General features: G+C 34.6%; 1 protein-coding gene across 9 annotated transcripts in view; it reads left to right on the forward strand.

Annotated features, from left to right (window-relative positions):
- Positions 1–20,138, forward strand: part of SNX29 (sorting nexin 29) — a 144,771-nt gene that overhangs the window by 80,078 nt on the left and 44,555 nt on the right. For 6 of the 9 annotated variants that reach the window (XR_012654569.1, XR_012654570.1, XR_012654571.1 and 3 more), the window contains one exon: positions 6,925–7,065. Coding sequence is in view for 4 of the 9 variants with exons in the window: in XM_075058763.1 (XP_074914864.1) it covers positions 6,925–7,065 (141 nt within the window). In the remaining 5 variants the exon portion in view is untranslated. Of the gene's footprint in view, positions 1–6,924; positions 7,066–7,977; positions 8,362–20,138 lie in introns of those variants that run through there. The other 3 variants (XR_012654572.1, XR_012654573.1, XM_075058765.1) reach the window with 2 other exon arrangements.

The raw sequence follows: 20,138 nt of genomic DNA on the forward strand, positions 1-20,138 counted from the left end.
TTAGTGTTCCTGAATAATTAAGATGTACATTAAAGTTGAGTTAGTTTTAAGAATTTTTAAAACTTTATTATCATCATAAACAGTATTTGAGAAACAGAACAAGTAGTAGTTAGAGAAGCTCATCCCAGAACATGTCTGCATCTCTGGTTAAAATGAATGCATTTTCTTCTTTCCACAGAAAGACTATGCAGTCCTTTTTCATAGATTACGTTAGCAATACTCTACAAAAGTACTGGCAGTTTTGTTTTATGGAAATATTGCGGGTTGTAAGACTTGTTTAACCAAATGTTAAATTAATGATTATTTGGGAGTTGTTGCAATGAATATTCCAGGCTTCTAAAATGTCTATAACACCAAACTCAGTAAATGTAGAGAATCAGTAGACAGATTTTATTGATGTTAATAAGTTTTGTTCTATGGTTCAGAGCACTGAAATTGTTTCTATTCAGTTTCTTCTCCCCTTTTTATCATGAAGAAATTCAACAGACATTCTTAAACAGAGGGTTTTGGTTTGGTTTGGCGAGGGGTGGGGCATGTTCATGTTTTTTTAATGGGAAACTTACAGTGGAGGCAGTGAAAATGATAAACTGGGTTAGACAGTTGAGGAGAACTTTTAATGCAGATGAGATCTTGTCTCCTCTTACTACCAGCTCTCCATCAGTAATTCTGAAATGGACATTTCCATCTTGTGCTTGATGTTCCTTCTCTGTAGTTGTAGCAGAAGAGTATGTCTTTATGCTGTTTAGTAGATTACTTTTTGTAAGAATAAAAAATAAATTACCCTTATCTTTAAGATTGGTAAAAGATAACGTGGATCACAGTAAGATTAAAATATTTTAGAAGATAATTTTAGTAGTTCAGAAGATAATTTGGGGACATTGCAAGTGTTGCAGTTTGGACCTGGCATGAAATTATGATTGTTTTATGATTATATAACACAATATATAATTATTTAAATTGACTATTTCGAAGGCAAAAGGTAAAGGACATGCAAGATGTTGTTGGTGGATTCTGGCTGTAGGAAGGGGAAAAGCTGAAATGCTTGCAGTTTGAACTTCATCCATATCATCTCCTTGCATGGTTTTTCTTGGCTTTTCTAACCCAACAAAGTCTTAGAACAGGTGTGTCAACATAGGTAGTTGGAGGACCAGTCTGTTCTATGTAACTTTTTATTTGTTCCAAGCTTACTTTGTCCTGTCTGCAGGAAAAAAGGCAAACTTAAGCACATAACATCTCCCTCCCTGTACAATCTCATCTCCCATCCCCCCCAACGTTCAAATTGCCAGTCTGAGAAGATGCATAAAATCCATTTAAGAACTGTCATTCATTCATTGGTTTATCCTGCTGAGTACTAGCAATATGCCTCTTAAGATATATGTGCTCTGTTAGCATGAGCAGGTTTGATTATTAATCTTCTCATCCTTTTTTATCTTAATCTGTTCTATCTAAGCAGATATTCCTGTATCTGAAGCAAGTATTCTCATCTTACAGAAACATTTTATACCTTCTTTACCAAGCATGAAACTCTAGCAAAAAATTAAACCATCTCTACTACTTCACCTCTACTTTCCTTTTTCTTACTGTACTGAATACTGAAGTACTGAAGGTAAAACTATGGACCAATGGTACTCCAAAATTATTTAAAGTGTTATTTAAAAACAGATGTCAAGAAAACTTTCACCAGTCAAGCTTAGCTGAGTTAACATTTAAAAAGTAATGGTGCTAATTTGCATGTTATGTTTTGTATTCATACTGATTGGGTTGTCTCTACCAAACCAGTTGCTAATTTTTCTTGTCACATGCTTGGGCATTGATTTGAAAGGCGTAAGTGACAAACAAGAGGATCTCCAAAAAACCCTTTTTCATTAGTGAGGGAAGGGAAGTTAGAAATAGACTAATACAGTAGAAATACAGTAATGCAGAAATAATAGTTTTTCCTCCTCCCCCCTGCCTCCGATAATGCTTAGTTATGTGGCAGATGCCACAGTAGCTTCCTTAGTGTAGATCAGTCTCTTTTGCATTCCCTATACTGCTCATCTTTCTTTTTTTTTTTCATGCTTATAAGAAAAACTATGACCTGGTCTAGCATAGGACTGATTCTTTACAAACTTTCTCAGTACTCGTTATGTCATTTGAAGTGTTCTGCTGCTGAAATGTTCCAAGTTCTCTTGCATCTTGTGCTGTTGAATTTTATATGTGGTTTAGTTGAGTTTCACTGCTCACCTTCCATTAGCATTATTCTCTCCCCTTCTGGCATTTTTCTTGCCTCTGGAATGGGACATGGACTCATGGGGACTTTAACTTCAGCAGGTTTGTATTTGTGGAGCTCCCATCCACAGAGTTCTATGGCTAGAATTAATTTTTTCATTATGTATTCAGATCATCCTACCAGGAAATGTGAGCCATATTTGTGGGGGAGATTCAGGAGTAGCTTGGTTTAGGGAAGTTCCTTTCTGATGCTTAATCTGGTGTTTCTATAACCATGAATGTCATTGCAACAGAAGACTATCTAATGTCCCATTCAGTATCTCTTTCTACCTAGAGTGCTTGAGAGAGAGCCAAAAGGTGAATCCTAAATATACCAATCTATATTTTGCATCCAAAAAGAAAAACACCCACTTTAGACTTCTGCAGACCTGAAGAATGAGTGTTGATTATAGGCATTTAATCTGTGAAGGTAGGAACTGGAACAAGTTAGAATTTTGGCCTTTGTCCTGCTCAGGCTTTTTTACATAAGGAGTGATGAACTATGTCAATAGTTACTAGTCTGTTACAAGGATTTGTTAACAGCATTTTTGACTCAGAACTGCTTAAAGATTCTTTAACCTCTTAAAGAAACTTTTGGTTCAAAACCAGTACCATGGGAGTAGAGTTCATTCGTTTCAGCATACAATCATTAAACTAGTGCTTTCAAATTGGTTCTCAGAAGTTTTTCAGCATTTCAGTAATATTAAGTTAGCAGGTAGTTGGCTGAAAAACAAAATACTAAATTACTACTGGTTTTGCTATTTCTCTTCAAATCTTTGACTTCAAACATGTTTGTTATGAGAAAATAACAGATTAATTCATTATATATACTTATTAGCTGAAAGTTTTCTTTCAGCTCCTGTAAATCATAGCTACAAAAAGGTTACCAACCAATCCTTACACAGGAGACCCAATTGGAAAGTGCTCCTAAATTACAAGCAAAAGCTACTTAAAACATTTTTGATATACAAGAGAATATTGAAGTAAAATCTTTTGTCTACAATCAAATAAGCATTCTAACAGTGATTTTGATTTGGTCTGTAAATTCTCATTACCTTGAAAATTACTTAATTAGGTTAGGAAGTGGATGGTTTCAGGAAGACATGGGCATTTGAAAGGAGGTGTAGTGATTTGGAATTGATTTTTAAATTGATCAGAGAATGAGCTTAAAAGTAGTTCTTTCAACTTTCTGTAACATGATCTTAAAATACTGTCCTGTAATTATATGTCATATGTTAAGGTATTTTCAGTAGTAGAAAGTAGTGTCGCTCTACGGTGCAGCATGATAATTTGGGACAAACATGCACAGAAGTATATTTGGCAGCTACAGATTTCATTGATTTCCTATTAAAAGACTGTGAATGAAATTGCAGATACATTGAAGATGATGGGAATAGTCCTAATGACATTTAAGACAATTTCAAACCATGCATCTCAAGTTGTTTGATTTGGTATTATTTAAAAATTTTGCCTAAAAAGATAATTGTTTCCTCTTATTACTGTGCTTAAGTTGTATGGTCTGTGTTTGTTTTAAATGAGGATAACTGTATGCCTCATATGACTAGACTAGAATAAGTTTATACAAGCAGTTTTATATTTAGGATTTACTTTGTCTGATTTCCCAACTGAATTTACATTAAGGGTTGTGAAATACCTTGGCTTGTGAATAGTATTCCCTGTTGAGATAATAAAGCTTTAAATGTGTACTACATCATGAACTTTAATATGCCTTTCATACTCTATTATATGTCAATAAATTCAATATGGCACAGGGCTCCAAATGTTGCATTTTCATTTCTTACCGTCTAAAAGAAATCAATATCTATGTACATAGAAGAACAGGAAGAAATTCTTTAACACTTTTATCTAAGAAATTAATTACATTTTTGCAGTCCTTAAAAATTTGAATTACAGTTTACTGGATTCCTTAATTAGTTAACTATGGGTTACAGCTTAACAGGTAATATTGAACTGCATGATTCACCAAATCACATGTGCAAAGATAACTGCTTAGTTGAATTAGGTTTTCCATATTAAATAACTTGGTTAAAAATAATTTAAGCTTTTTTGTCATCCCCACCTCCCATAGAGCAGCTGAAACATGAATCTTGGAAATGTATAAAAAATTTCAAATGATATCCTGGTTGAAGTGAGAATAGGCAGGGAGAGAGGTTAGAGCTGGGTTGAATAAAGAGTATTTAATATAGTTTTTACTACATTAAATGAATTGTATTGAAATTATGCAAAATACTTGAATTTCATATTTGCCTTCATTTTCCTTCAGAGGTGTACTGAATTGTTAAAACAGATGGTCCTGTAGGTGTTTAATTGTCTTTATCCTGGCTGTATTTTCAAAATGAAAAAGAAATCCAAATACTTCTTGCAGACTTAGAGAGGTTCCATCGTTACACTATTTAAATTCTTGTTACCAAAACTAGTTGAATTTTTGTTTACATGCTATCCTGGTTTCAGCTGGGATAGAGTTAATTTTCTTCCTAGTAGCTGGTATAGTGTTATGGTTTGGGTTCAGTATGAGAAGAATGTTGATAACACACTGACGTTTTCAGTTAGTCTAAACATTACTTAGCAACAAGTCAAGGATTTTTCAGCTTCTCGTGCCCAGCCAGCAAGAAGGCTGGAGGGGCACAAGAAGTTGGCACAGGACACAGCCAGGACAGCTGACTCAAACTGGCCAAAGTGGTATTCCATACCATGTGATGTCATGCTCAGTATATAAAGCGGGGGGAGTTGGCCTCGGCGGGGGGGGATCGCTGCTCAGGAACTAACTGGGCATCAGTCGACGAGTGGTGAGCAATTGCATTGTGCATCACTTTTTTTTTATATTCCAATCCTTTTATTATTACTATTGTCATGTTATTAGTGTTATTATTATCATTATTAGTTTCTTCCTTTCTGTGCTTTTAAACCATTCTTGTCTGAACCCACAAGTTTTACTTTTTTTCTATTCTCTCCCCCATCCCACTGAGGGGGGGGCAGTGAGTGAGCAGCTGCATAGTGCTTAGTTGCTGGCTGGGGTTAAACCACGACACATACACATTTGTAATTCCCACAACACTCTGAATCTCTTGTATTCTTAGATATGCTAATTTTGGAATTATAGTATTAATTTTTTGTCATCATCATGAAACGTGATGAAGTACAATAGTAACCAAGAAATATGCTTGTTATTCAATAGAATCCAATATTATGAATACATGAATTTTTTCTGCAGTGAAATATTATAATTTGGCAGAAGTTGCATGGTATCTGCATGGTACATTGTATTTTGTTGCAAGGCAGAAGCCTCCTATGAATGTGAGAAACTTAGGTGTCAGCAGAGATAAGAGGACTTAAGGACAAAACCAAAGGTAGGCTGCATAAGCTGCTTTTGTGGGAGAAGACATTCACTTGACATCAGTGGATCTCTGAAATACCATGAGGCCTTAGTAAAATTTTGTTTTTTCTAAGGACTTGGCAAATCTAGAGGAGAAGGACCATGTTAATGTTTCAGTCATCAGGAAAAGCTACAATTCAGTGTTGGAATTGGCCACATCAAAATCCAAATTTCATTTTTTCCTAGTATTCTCAAAAATACCGTTGTTACTGCCCGCTCTTTGTGCGATGGTTGTTGGTGTTGCTTTTTTATGTAAGCATTCTCCTGAACTTGCCTGACAACTTACTAAATTACTGGGTTTTCTTAGAGAAGCAAGGCAGTGCACTGTTATCAGTACTATTCCAGCTTAATTTGTGATGCAAAATACTGAGGTTATTAACACACACATGAGAATGAATGAGCTACAGATTCTATAGAAGCAGCTAAGGAAGAGGTCACTGGATCTTGAGTTTTGATGCTTGGATTATAGTTTCTGACTTGTGCTATTTCAGCACTCATTGAAACTGTGGGCTCATTTCTGTAGAGGAAAGGTTATTCCCTAGTAATGAATGAAATCTCAGCTTTCTGTAAGTATATTTCACTTCTGCATGAGGTTTTCCTAGAGAATGTGAATATTTAGCTTGTAATTGGTAATATGCTCATGAAATAATTGAGTGGCAAACAAAAACAGAATCACAAAAACTACAGCTGTGTTAAATTATACTTAATGTCCTATACAAGCAGAAAGAATGAACTGTGTTTATTTTCCAAACAATAAAATTTCTAGTTTAGTTTTCAATGTAAATTTTTCTTAAAAAGTAAATTAAGTTTCATACTTTGGATAAAATTATGTTTTGCAATTCTGATGCTACAAAGCTAATTTACAAAGTTGAAAAACTGTGTTGAGTACATAAAAATCAATTTTATAGTGGTATTAAATTATTTTTTCCTTTCATCACTGGCTAGTAGAATATGCTGGAAACCATGGTAACAAAAAGTGCTACCATGGTTGCCCCAGAGTCACATTAAAATGAGCAAGCTATGTTTGTCTTGATTAATATAATAAAAAAAGAGAAAAGGAGAAGGAGAGAGAAGAATGGAGAGAATAAGATTAATGACCCATACAACAGAAACAGCAAATGTACAGTCAGAGATGTATCTATGGATAAGTGATCCTGGAACTTCTGGTACCATTGCATCACGAATGGGAAGGTGTTAAGCCATGAAGCTTTAAAGAGTGAAGGTGATATATTAGTTCAATGGTTTGTCTTTCATTTATTTCCTTCCATGTCTGTATTTTCCAGGTCTATATTAGGATAAAGGATGATGAATGGAATGTTTATCGAAGATACGCGGAGTTCAGAAGCTTGCATCATAAATTACAGAATAAATACCAGCAAGTGAGGACTTTTAACTTTCCACCAAAAAAGGCCATTGGGAACAAGGTACTTAAAAGAACTAGTAGTATCAGTAAGAGTTGGGGAAAAAACCTTTCTTATTCACGCATACAAAAAAAGAGATGACTATCATAAATATTTTTTACACCTGCTACTTTTATACAGACTTTGCCCTCATCAGCTGCAGATTGACTGATAATGTAGTTAATGCATTGATTTTTCCACTCACTGGAAAGCAAACTTAAACATTTTTACTAAATGAAATATTGATGACATACACAGTAGACAAATGCATAAAACCCCCAAAACTGTACTGGACAGCTGTATATGTAAAATGTAATCTCTACGCCATTCTTTTCAATAAATGTCAGCAATTAACACTGGTAATTCATTAAATATTCCTGTAAATTTTAAAAAATATCAGTCTAAATTCCTTAAATTTCCTGTGCTCTTTACCAATTGTTGTAAGTTCTTTGAACCAACTTTTTAAAGGCATTTGGATGCTTAATTCCAATAATCTGTGTCTTTGTGTTTTAGCTGTCCCATTTTAAAATGGGAATTTCTGTGTTTTCCTATCATATAGGGATTTTGCAACAATTACAGTAAATATTGCAGTGTGTATGTAGTAAATATGTAGTATCGTGTAGTTTAGTCCTTAATCACCAAAACTTTAAAATGTTCAAGAGTTTAAATACACATTGCAATATACATCACAAATGCAGTAAGGACTGAGTAGAGAAGTAATCAAAGTAGTTCTTTACAGTGTAGCAATGATGTGAAAAAATTGTTTCACTATCACAAGTAAAATATTTGAGATTTAAATCATGCTCGTGACTGAAAACATCTATACTAAACCACTGTGTGCTTAAATCAGCATTCCTAATGTTAATCAAATTTGTTAGCTTTTATAAGGGATTTTCTCCTTCTTTTTTTTTTTTTGTTGTTTTTTTTTTCCCTTAGAATCACTGAGTTCCTGTATCAAATATCTAAGAAGCATCAACCATAGTGATCAGTGTAGTCATCAAAAGAAAGCTGACATAATGACTAAAATACTCCAAGATCTTCATGACATTCTATTTGGCCTAAGATCACATTAATACATGTATCACTGAAATGCCAGAATCATGCTAATTATATCTGTTGCAACCTTGTCTATGATAGAAAAAGCATCATTGCTAATTTGTATGAAGAATATAAAATTTAAAAAACAAATAGAAAAAAAATCATATTTATAAATTCCTTAATGGCACTCAGATGTCATTGAATGTGGATTGTGAATGTTTAGAGATAGTAACTCTGACTGACTTAAAATGATTTCCCAAGTGTTCCGTAAAAATGAGTAGGTAAACTTGGCACATGTGATATGAAATGAGTAGTAATGCACACTATCTAGAGTTAGTGGTGGTGATATAAATATATCTGGATTTTATCAATGAAATCTGTAGGTCTCTCTGCTTGGCATAAAGTCCAGAATTAATGTGGTTGTTCATTGCCTACTAATGTAGTAAATGAAAGTACTTATGAGATCTTTTCTGCTTTTTTTCCATATATTAGAAGATCATGCATTTTTCATTTCATTTTTAGTGGATAGTTTTGTAATAGAAACAATGTATTTTCTTCTTTGTTACATAACTAATTCTCCTTCTTTGAAGTGCTGGAGTATCAGCCACTTCAATTAATTACAAAAGCCTTCTTTTAAGCTTTTTTTGATAGTCTTTCATCCTTAATAACTTTAAATACTAATTGAATTCCAACTTCAGTTGCACAATTGATGCATACAAAATTATCAGTTGAGCAACTCGTTAAAAAATTTGCATCCCTTATTCTTTCAATGCTTTAGCTTTGGGCCAAAATTCTACCTTAATCATGCATAAACCCACAATCACTTTCTGTCATATCAGATCTCAGGAAAAGTATCTTTTCTTTACAGTAAGAAGAGGCTGCCATCTATTGCACTCCTGAAAGACTCATATGATGAGACACAATCCAGTTGTATAATCAGAATTGATTAGTGATTATACTTCTGGCTACCTGCTGTAAACAGCTTGCAAGTCCCAAAGTGGTGCTTTCACATCAGCTTTGCAAGAGCTTACCTCAGTCTATCACATGAGCTTATTTCCACAGCACATTGTGTAGGCAAATTTTTGTCCTTTTGGTGGTGCTGTTTTCTATACCGTGTCATAGGATGTATGGCATTTAGGCATATTGCATGGTTTTGTGCAGTATGGTGGATCGTGCTTCAGGAACAATTACCCTGTAGATCCAGCAGAAGTAGTAGCCTCTTGGAAAACATTGCACCGTGTGACTGACTGAGATGGGTTCATGGCCTTGAGATAGCCCTCCTTTCCATGACAGAGCAAGTTGAAGTAATTGGAAGGTTTAAAAATTCAGTGTAAAATTAATTGATTAATGTGGGAATGTCTGTCTTGGAATTCTGTAGAACTTTCAGTTTAGGATGAGGGATTTGTGCAGGAAGTTACACATGTAAATGTTTGGTAATAAGCACTAGAAGAGATACTGTCAATACTACTTTTTTCAATACTGCATTTTTAACTTTAGTGGCTACCAAAGCATGTTCCCTTTTAGATATGCTGTTAGATTTCAACAGATATTTTTTCTCTCCGATATTAGTTACACTGTTTTTAATAGAATTGCAGCTGCTTTCTCATTTCCACATTAATCAATACAGTCTTAAATCAGTGCCTAGAGAGCAGTTTCAGTAGCTAAATTCTGCTAACAGAAGTATCTCTATTCAGTTCATGTTAATCTATGTTTTTCATATTCTTTACAAATCCTTAGTGTTATTGGATGCCCAAGTAACATATTGGTAAAACGTAGTCCTCCACGTGTAAATGGCTAAAAAGAACTATTTTACAGCGTTTTGGAAATGGTGTTGTGTGCTTTTATATCCTTCAGGTCTGTACCTGAATGATGTTATTTATTGCATACCTTTAATATACTGTGTTTGTTACTGTGAGGCTAATGAAGGTGACATGCTTATTCTAAATGTTAGTGGCATTGAAAGAGGGTTTTGCTGTTATTGATACCTCCCTCGATACCAGCACTAAATCTGGTGTTCAGTTATATGTCTCAGATTGAGGGAACCTCCAAGACTACAAGAGGACACCATGTTCTACAGAATGACCTAGAACCACTACTGCAGAGTCACAAAATACTATCCACTGTTTTGCTATGCAAAATATTGGAGCTTTGAGGAGGGAACTTGACTAGAAGAGAGTAGTGTAGAAAAAAACTATGGAGAACTATTAATTTTCCTGCATAATTCTCCTGCTTACTGCAATAGAAATCAGGGAGATCAGGGTCAAATGCAAAATTGCAGTTTGACACAGGGAAAATGCAAAAAGAAAGCAGAATTTCAGCTGAATAAGGATTTTAAAACCTGAGAAAATCAAGTATGGCATATATATTGTCATCAAGTAGCAGTGAAATTTGAAAATATTTAATAATTGTAAAACAATAGATAAGAGAATCTAATATTTATATTAATTAAAATTATTATGTTTTTAATGTATTTTTGCCTTTCACTTGTTTGCCTGAAGTTGGGACAATTTATCTTAACAGTTCATGTACATGATCTTTCAACAAATTATGTATGTACAATTAGAAACTATCTAATGCTTGAGGAAACATAAATCTAATATACAGAAAACCAATTAGTAGGAAATGAACAGGGAAGAGAAAAGAATACTGCTTTGGACAAGTAACCTTTTTTCAATTACAAAGAAGAGTGTGTATTTGCCTTTCAGGTTGGTAACCTTATTTTCAGTGTATAAGTTTAAACATTTGAATGTAGTAAGTTAGAACTAATGTAAAGCAATGAAAAGAATAATTTGATACATAAATGTTGCTTTGAATCAAGTCAGAACAGATAATTTAGTTACTGAAGGAAAATAGAACAATAATGCTTGCAAGACTCCATGTATTTAGTTTCATATATGCTAGTCCCCATGCTGTATATTTTCTACTAATGATTTTTCAATGCTGGTAGCAAATAGTTGTCAAAATCTTTATCAGTAGTCCTTGCAAGAATAAGTGTTTTTCCTTCAGTTTATCAATGTTTTGATTGAGTGAAAACATGAAACGTATTCGTTCTCTTTTGTTGGATGTATAAGAGAAATGTCATATACTCATTGTATATTTTTGTACTTCTTTTTTAAACTGCAGATCATTTTATTTAAAACTTACAAATGCTCCCCATGTATCAGCCTGGTTTGTGGTTTGCTTAAATATTTTATATGTAGGTGTATATAACAAGACTTGCAATTTCAAACTATGGTTTTCTTGCATGAAATAGATTTTTGCCTTTTAGGTAGCCTTCAGGTGCTTTGGATCTTTTGAATTCATACTTCCATTATCACAGTTTAAGTCTTTGTGACTACTGCCTTCCTATCAGGTTCCTAACGTCCAAAGGACTGGTTTGGTTCCATTAGCCAGCACACTCTAGGTCTAGAGTGTGCTGAGTTATGTGAAGCTCATGAAGAGAAGCTTCACACGATCGTAATACTTGATTGCAGAGGGATCCCTGTATGCTTCTGCATAGAAATATAGCTTAATTTTTTTCATTTAAGATGAGCCCTTACATTTAGCTTCTGAACCTTTGTGCTGTGTTGGTTTCTCACTTCTTGAAATGTTGCTTTCAGACTAGTGGTTAAGTAGTAATATGTGAGTATTTACCAGACCTGTTATTCTAATTTTTTGAATATTGCAATGTCCTTAAAAGCTCAGTTGCTACTTCTGCATTGGGCAGACTGAAGCAATTAAAGAATGGACTTTAGTAACTGAGTAAACATCTAAATAAGTATCCTCTTCAAGGGTATTGTCCTAATAGAGGACATATCAAAATAGAAATGGTTCTTTGCTTCCACTGAAGATGTGTATTCAGTGATTGTCTAAGTGTGTAGAAATTGAATAAGGTAGCTTTCCACTGAGTGCTGACTTGACTGCTTGATATCCTTTGCTTTCCTTTAAACTATTGGATACCCCATATGGAAAGAATACACAGCACTTTTCTGAGATTAGAAGAGAGTGACTTTGCCATGACTCCTCAACTGCATAGGAGGAACAATACAGAAATCTAAAGTAAGTTTTCTGTCTAGGAGAAAATGTTGAGGGCAGCATCATCATTTTTAGCCCATGCAACTGCAGTCTGTGAGCTGTTTCTCTAGCCATAGTTTGTTTCATGCCCAAATGTTAGTTCAATAAAGTAAATATGTCCCTCTTGCCTATCGGTGATGAAGATAAATTGTGGATTATTTTGTGTATGTAATTACTTTAAAAGCTTGTAAATATTATATGTATGTATCTTAAAAGATCTATTTGTACATATATATATCCACATATGTGCAGGCATATGACATCAAAGACAGCATTTAGGATATATATGAAGTTGGCTTCTGTAATGTATCTTGTAATTCTGCAAGTTCTATTCACCAGGGACTTTTTTCTGCCAGTATAGCTGCTTTTTTATCAGTGTCTGGTCTGTTTGCCTGTTGCTGAAGACAGAGAAGAGTTTAAGGCAGTCTGGAGGATAACTATTTTAGGATCAAAAGGTATAGAAGGTAAAGATTTTACTGCAAATAAAATAGAATATAGCTTGTGTCTTATGCTTATAATGTTTATTGTTTTTTAAAAGTTTATCAAGTAAAGAGTTGTCTGGCTCTGTGCGTGTGTGTGTATATGTATATATGTGAAGTAATTTGAAGCCATTCAAATTAGAGTTTGAATTTTAATATTTTTGCTCTTAAGGGTTTCACATTATGCCATTGATGTGTAACCCATGTTATGTGCTTCCTTACTGTAGAAAGTTGATCTGCCATTTTGGGCCAGCAGGACCTGTCTATTCAGAGACAGCTACCCTTTTAAAGCTGCTTTTTAGACCAGATGGTGGAGGTACTAAACCCCTTGGAAAGGGATAAGAGGAGGAGGAGCATGAGAGGAATTAAGGTTTTTTTAAGGAAGCCCTCCCGAGTTTGGCAGAAAGAAGCAAGGGAAAAGGCTGCAAGGCTTTTCATCATGCATAGGTCAAGGAGGCAGTGCTGTTCTCTGTTATGTTTCAGAGTTCGTGGTTGAGTGGTAAGCTGTCCTTGAGGTTCCCCTGAGGGGAGCCTTTCTGGGTTAGGGACAGAGGTCGCCAGACCAAAGCATTTCCATGAAGATTCCAGTACTGGATCCTCTGCTTCCTCTTGTTAACTTGTTTTTACTGTCTCTGTGGCATGAAGTGCTTTTATATTTGCAAGTATCTAAGATACAGTTCTGTGTTTAAATTTCTTCTTAGCTTTTGTGCAAGTATTTTTCTGCGGGAAAGAGTGGGGTAGCTGCTACTGGGTTGGGCTGAGGACAGAGATGAATGATTTGATGAGATAGCTGGGAAAAAAACCCACTTGCTTTGCTAGTATTTTTCAGAGAGCATGATGCTACATAATTTTCTTTTAAAGGCTACTGACATATTCAATAGAGGTATTTCTGCCTCCTCAAGACGTGACCTGTGTGTTTGCAATAATTAGTCACATTTACAACACACAATATGAGTTCAAAATTCAGTTTTTATTGTCTGATGCTCACTACTTTACACAGTACATTACATAGTTTTATACACACGTTAACATGGTATGTATTTTGCTATTGTGATGCAGGGAAACTGTGAGATACTGTTGACTCACAGATGAGCATTCAGGACTGACAGAAACACGGAATGAAACTTCCCGCATCTTTCAGATCTGGAGAAGGGCCTGTGTTCATACTTTTTCCAACTTCACTACCATTCCAATAAATATCCTAGACCATCACATTAATAAAAACACTACCAGTAATTGTAGACTGACATGGAAAATCATGTTTGTGGTGTAAAGGAATTAATTCACAAGTTCCATGCATACGTCCCAATGTAAATTTTGTTGCTGTGATAGCAAATGTGATTGTAATAGTCAATGTACTGGTAGTGTTTGAAATACGTGTTTTAAAATAGGAAGTGTAACAATTCCTGTTTAACTAGTACATAGACAGTAACAGGAGAAATATGGAATGCTTAAAAGAGGATGATTCAGAAAGAATCTTAGGGAAGGAAGTAATTTCATTTTAGGCTTGCATGTTTTTCTGTCTTGATTCAGCAAAGCACTTCAGACCATTCTAAAATTTAAGTATGTGTTTGACTTGCATTGAAATCAGAAGTACAGATATATGTGCTTTTGTACTTTATGTGGTTGAGTAAGTCATAGAAACTGTACTTCATCAGATTAGTTTTTCAAAGTCATACTGTCATAAGGAGCTGTGACTTAGAAAGCAGAGAAGAAAGCAAAACTACTAGCTAATGCCTTTGGGGCAGTTGGCTAAATAATTTTTTTAGCACTGTGCTTTGATATCTGATGTCTTCAAGTAGAATTAGTAGAATATTATGACTGATGTTTCAGAATGGGAATATATTTATTAAAGGAGAAAAGCTTTGGAAATATAAATCCTTAAGTTGTATATTAAAAATTTGAAGTTAAGGATTGCTTTCATTAATGCTTACTTTATTTGATTTTTGGATGATGTAATATAGATTCTTAAATTCTATATTATTCTTGAGTTTCAAAGTGAGTAGATTTTAATTTTCAACGCTCTTAGTGGACTTAACTAGTATATTGAGTTATTTTCATATACTATTTTGCCTTGTGGGTTTTAGGAAAAACTGTAGCTAATATAAATTTGACAGACATGCTTGTGCTGTCATATGGTTGAAAAGAAAGGGATCCTTTTGTGTTATGTTCAGATCAGGAAAGGAACTCAAATTAATCTTACAGCCATATGCATTAATTCTATAACACTGTTTTTTATGGCATTCTAAAGCCATAAAAGAAACTTTGTCCTCTAAGTTCACCATGTTACTTCATAACTGGAAAGTTCAATTCTCAAAGTATGAGCTTTAAATAGCTATTGAGATTAAATTAATACAATCTAGTTTTCAAATAGGCAACTTAATTGAAGTACCATACAGGTAGAAATAAAAACAATTTCACACTTGGTACAATTATTAAGATTTCTAGTCACAGCACACCTCTTTGCTGACACTGTCACCTGCACACTAAGGGGGACTACAATGTATTTCAGATTTTGAATCCAGATCCTCTGGGTTTTCTACTAGAAAAGACTGCAGTTGATGTTTTATGTATACAGCACTTAGAAAAGAGCATTCAGTTCTTCTTCATTTCCATTTTTTTGTCATATCACTATCTAAGAGAAGAGAAATGTCAGTAGGAAATGGTTGGCTTTTATATGACAAATACTTTATAGCAAACACTTCATCTTCAAGTTCTGTGGTATGAAATGTCTGGGTTACCTGAAACTCAGCATGAAGGTTAAAGCTAGCACAGTGCAGAGTAGTATATTTCATTTTCGGTGGTTTAATTTAAAAGATAAACAGTTTGCCAACTTGTACTTACCCATCTCTTTAAGAATGTCTCACTGAATTAATGTGTTCATTTAGTACTCAAGCATAACATTTCATGAAAATAGTGAATTGACTCTTTTTCTTTTCAAGTTACAAATATTTGCTGTTAATTGGTGTTGAAGTTTAGGAAGAAGGAACACAGACTACTCTGGGTCTACAAAACAAAATTTTGCCTGTCAAGAGGTGTTTTTATTTTTGCTGTCTTGTAATCCTCTAGTTAAGAGAAGCAATTTGTCCTAACAAATTACTAAAGATAGAGCCCATAGAAACAGTTGAGATGGTCTTGCTTTACATCATGACATTATGGGGAAAAAAAAAAGAAAGTAATGTAATTTACATGCTGCTTGGACAACTGCTAGAAAAATTGCAGTTTTATAACAACTCGTGTCATTTAGGTATTCTAGTAGCCTCCTGGTATAAAATGAAAATATAAAAATAATTTTCTAAATTTATTTCTTATTGTGATGGTGATGCTAAGTTACAAAGTAATTTGGATTAATAAATTGCCTTTCAGAGACACCTTAGCAGGGACACCTGATTACAGAAATAAAACTAAAACCTATTTTCTCTGTGAATTCAAAATTTTACCCACATTTTTCTGTCTTTATGTACCTGTCAATAGGGTTGATATTATTTCCCCCTCTCCCCCCGCCAATGTATTGCTTTATAAATATCAGCAAATTCTAATCTTACTTGCTCTGCAGCTTTTGGGGTGATTGCTAGTAGTAAACATATTCAGTGATAATTTTTTTAAAAGTGGAGAAAACTAAATATTGAATACTTCAGATCATGTGGAATGATGGAGACGCTTTCTGCATGAAAAACCTGCTTTTCCTCATTGTACCATGTAAAATACCTTTACATGAGGGCACTATAAATGACAGGCACTTGGTACCAGTATTCCTCATTCAGTCAATTTTTGTTTTAGAAATCAGAATCATCCTATCTGAGTGTATATGAACAAAAAATTCTATTAAAGGAGCGTCTAGTCTTTTGAGTGGGAGTAAAGTTCAAAGACCATCTTTTATCCCACTACTATTTGGCAGTTGGGGTGGTAAACTGCTGTATTAATGATTTTTTTCTGTGTTGTTTTGGTTGGTTGGTTGTTTTGTTTTGGTTTTTTTAATCATACTTTTACTTGCTGGAGTTAAAACATTTCACATAAACGTATTTGGATACTGGTAGTCCACAGGTGTAGACAGTAGCCAGAAGCTAGCAGCCTTCTTGCAGATCTGCTTTAGATGTCTTAGATGTTGCTGGTTATCAGCAGACTAAGCAGGACTGCTGTAATCTTAGCTAGATCTATCAGGGGAGAGGTTAGCCAAGAGAGTGGTACCTGGGCTGTTTTGTGGCTCCCTGTAACCATCCTTTTTCAGCAGTTCTGTGGCAGTCTGCAGCCATCCATATTCTCTTAGTATCCTCCCCTCGTGACTTGCTGGAACTATTCAACAAGAGGGAGGGAAGTGGCCTAAGTTCTGTTAGAAGGTTTTTAGTGGGAAGGGAAAATATTTACTGAAATGAGGTAGAGAAACAATTGTTACTGAACTTTGTGGGGAATTTTGACAGCAATTTCTTTCACTTGCTGAGAGGGTAGAACAGAAATTTTGGGTTTTTGTTAACCTGTTCGTGGGTTTTGCTCTTCACTATTGTTTTTGGTTTTGGTTTCTTTTTAATTAATTTATTATTTTATTTTTAAGGGAAGTCATCCTGTAAGCTTGTATGTATAAGCTGTACACTGTAAGCACTGTTGTGTACTATGTTTCTAAAGGGTTTTGGGGTTGTTTTGTTGTTGTTTTAAATTTAGAGTCTGTCTTTATTGGTCTTCAGGGCATTTTCAAACCTGATAAAAGAAAGAAATTAAGAAAGAGAACTGCAGTGTTGGGGGAAAGCACTGAACTGAGACACATTTTAACTAATACTGTTGATAGTTATTACTGTAATATAGACTAGTGAAAAAATGGATCTCAATTTCATGAACTGTTGCTGTAGTTTCCAGAATCTCCTTAATAGAAATACAGAGCTGATCATAGTTGGTCTGAGAAGAAAACAGAATTTCCCTGTTCAGTAGTTGAGCGAAAGATAAGCCCTAGGGATCTTGCTCTAGGCTGCAGTTTTCTACTGATGCTTTTTAATGACCAGTTGATTCCTGACCAGTTGACAAATTGACACATGGTTGGCATTTATGTCTTTAAATAACAAAGTATTTAGATTACACTGGATTTTGTTAGCATAACATTACCAATTGAGTTCTTTTTCTAACAGTGGCATTAAACACAATACTGAAAAGAGATCAGTTTTAGTCTTATCCTCAAGCTCTCTTTTTTTCTGTTGATATATTTATTCATTTTTAACACTTTTTCTCAAAGAGGGTTTTGAGAAAGTTTAGCCTTTTGGATGGATGGTATTGCTAGCTTGAAAATGCCAGGTATCTTAAGAAACGTACTTGGCTCCAGGATTCTGTAAATGCCTGTTTAGAGCCAATTTAGAGAGGTAGAAGACATAGTTTGGCTGAGATTTATTACACAGGGGAAGAATTCATCCAAATGGGATTGTCTGTTAACATGCTTGTGCTCTGGACTTGCTTAGAGGATGCTATACAGCAACATTATATTCCAAGAAAGCACAGACAAAACCTTAGTATGACTATAAACCTTAGTAGCTATAATGCTGTGATATATAAACTACTCTCTTAAAATAAAAGGTAAGAATTTTTTCAAAAATTAACATTTGAATAAAAAACGTATTTGCGAGGCATAGACTGGGCTTGCAGCTCTTCTGGTGACCTGAGAAGGCTGGCACAGCTGTCGAGCAGCCATTTCCTTACTGAACAGGTAGGCTGTGCTGAGCAGCATTGCGTAGTACTGCAGGAGATGCCTCACGTCTCAAAAAATTAGAAATGCTAATGAAAATGTTGCAATTGTCCACGTAAGTTTGTGCTAGACTGAGGTCATTGAAAGGACTGTAGCTCACCCTTGGCATGTCTGCTGCTGGATGGGTTTGCAGCAATGCCTCTTTCAAATGACTTTATCTAAAAGCGTTACATACTTTCTGGTATCATTGAAATGAACCCATAGTTGGAAATGGAAATGCATCAACTACTTTAGTAGAGAAATACAGAATAATAATTACAATTACATAGTAAATCTCTGTTTAAAGAAAGATTTCTTTTCAAAATTGACAGTTCCTTGATTTCTTCTTTGTATCTCATCCTCTTAAATTCCTGTTTGTTCCACTGAACAGTAAATGTACAAATAATCTCACAGTGGGATGGGAAAAATGGCAATTTCATGTATTGTATACCCTTGTTTTGTTGTATAAAGCTAGCCTGATTCTGCCATCCAGAAACTGGCAATACAAGGAGGATGGAAATTTTAAGCTGATGTAGTTTTAATGATTTTGAGAATATTTTTGTTTAATTTGGTAGCATTTGGTGTATTTAGTATTGGAAACTGTACATCCATAAAACTGTTTCATGATACAGTAGTTACTGAAGGACAGGTGTATTCAAGTCATGTTTTATTGTGACCTTTGCAAAAGTGTCAATTAGCCTGTAAAAATTAATACTTGCTATCTAACTGTTTTGTAATCACAAAACAATGAGAATGACTCAGCAATTGAGGGTTTAATTAGCTCCCATTTCAGCTTCTGATTTCCAGTTTCATTTTCAGCTTAACGATTTGGTGTCTTTTAAATAGACAAAACCTGATACGATCATTTTGCTAAGACTGGTTGACCAAGATGGTAAAAAATATTGGGCTACCCTAGAATAACCTGAGTTTATTTCTGCATTTGCAGGTTCATTTTTGAATAGCACTATTGTCAGCTTTATTTAGGATGGGATGCATTGTGTGGTATTAGAGGCTGATACAGCTTTCATTGAAGTCCTAAAGCCATATTTCCTTTTATTTTGAGTTGGATTGAGCCCTGAGCTGTTGCTTGGTTTTGTTGTGTTGTGTCGTCCCGTCCCGTCCAGCGCCCCCCCCCCCCCCAGTGCTAACAATAGGAGGTTAGTTAAATGATAAATAATAGTTAGAACATCAGAAGCAGTGCATTTTATGTTGATCACAACAGCACCAAAACCAGAATATATAAGTGTTTTATCTGTCCCTAAATTGTGGCAGGTAACCATGGCAATCATACCATTTCCAACAGCTCATGGAAAATACTTGAAACATCCTAAGTGAGCTGTGCCATTAATAATGAAGAATATCAATGTTTTGCCATCTGCTACATACTAACAGTGTATATGAAAGACCAGCAGTTGTGTGAAACAAATTAAACTGCAAGTTGGAATGAACTTGGCTTGTAATAAAAAACTGCAAAGCAGTGTAACATAAGATATGGTACATTAGACTCTGCTTTTTAGTTTTAGAGCTTAACATCATCTTCTTATATCTGTTGAGAGTCTATAAGATTTCCATTATGTATTCTCATTTTTAGAGATTTGTAATTTGATACTAGCATTTTGCTGTGGACAGAAACTTGGCAAATTCTCAGTCAAAAAGAATTTCATACAATATTTTGGGAGACATTAGTTTCAGATTAAAAATATTTTCCCAGATGTGTTTTGATGCTTCTGCAGTCTGAAGTAGTTTTGCTTGTTAACTGAAATTTTGTGGACTCTTAATCAAAAGTATATTCTCTTGAACTGTAGGCTAGGAAATAACTTTGACAG

This window comes from Buteo buteo, chromosome 27 (assembly GCF_964188355.1).
Source record: "Buteo buteo chromosome 27, bButBut1.hap1.1, whole genome shotgun sequence".
Taxonomy (NCBI): Eukaryota; Metazoa; Chordata; class Aves; order Accipitriformes; family Accipitridae; genus Buteo; species Buteo buteo.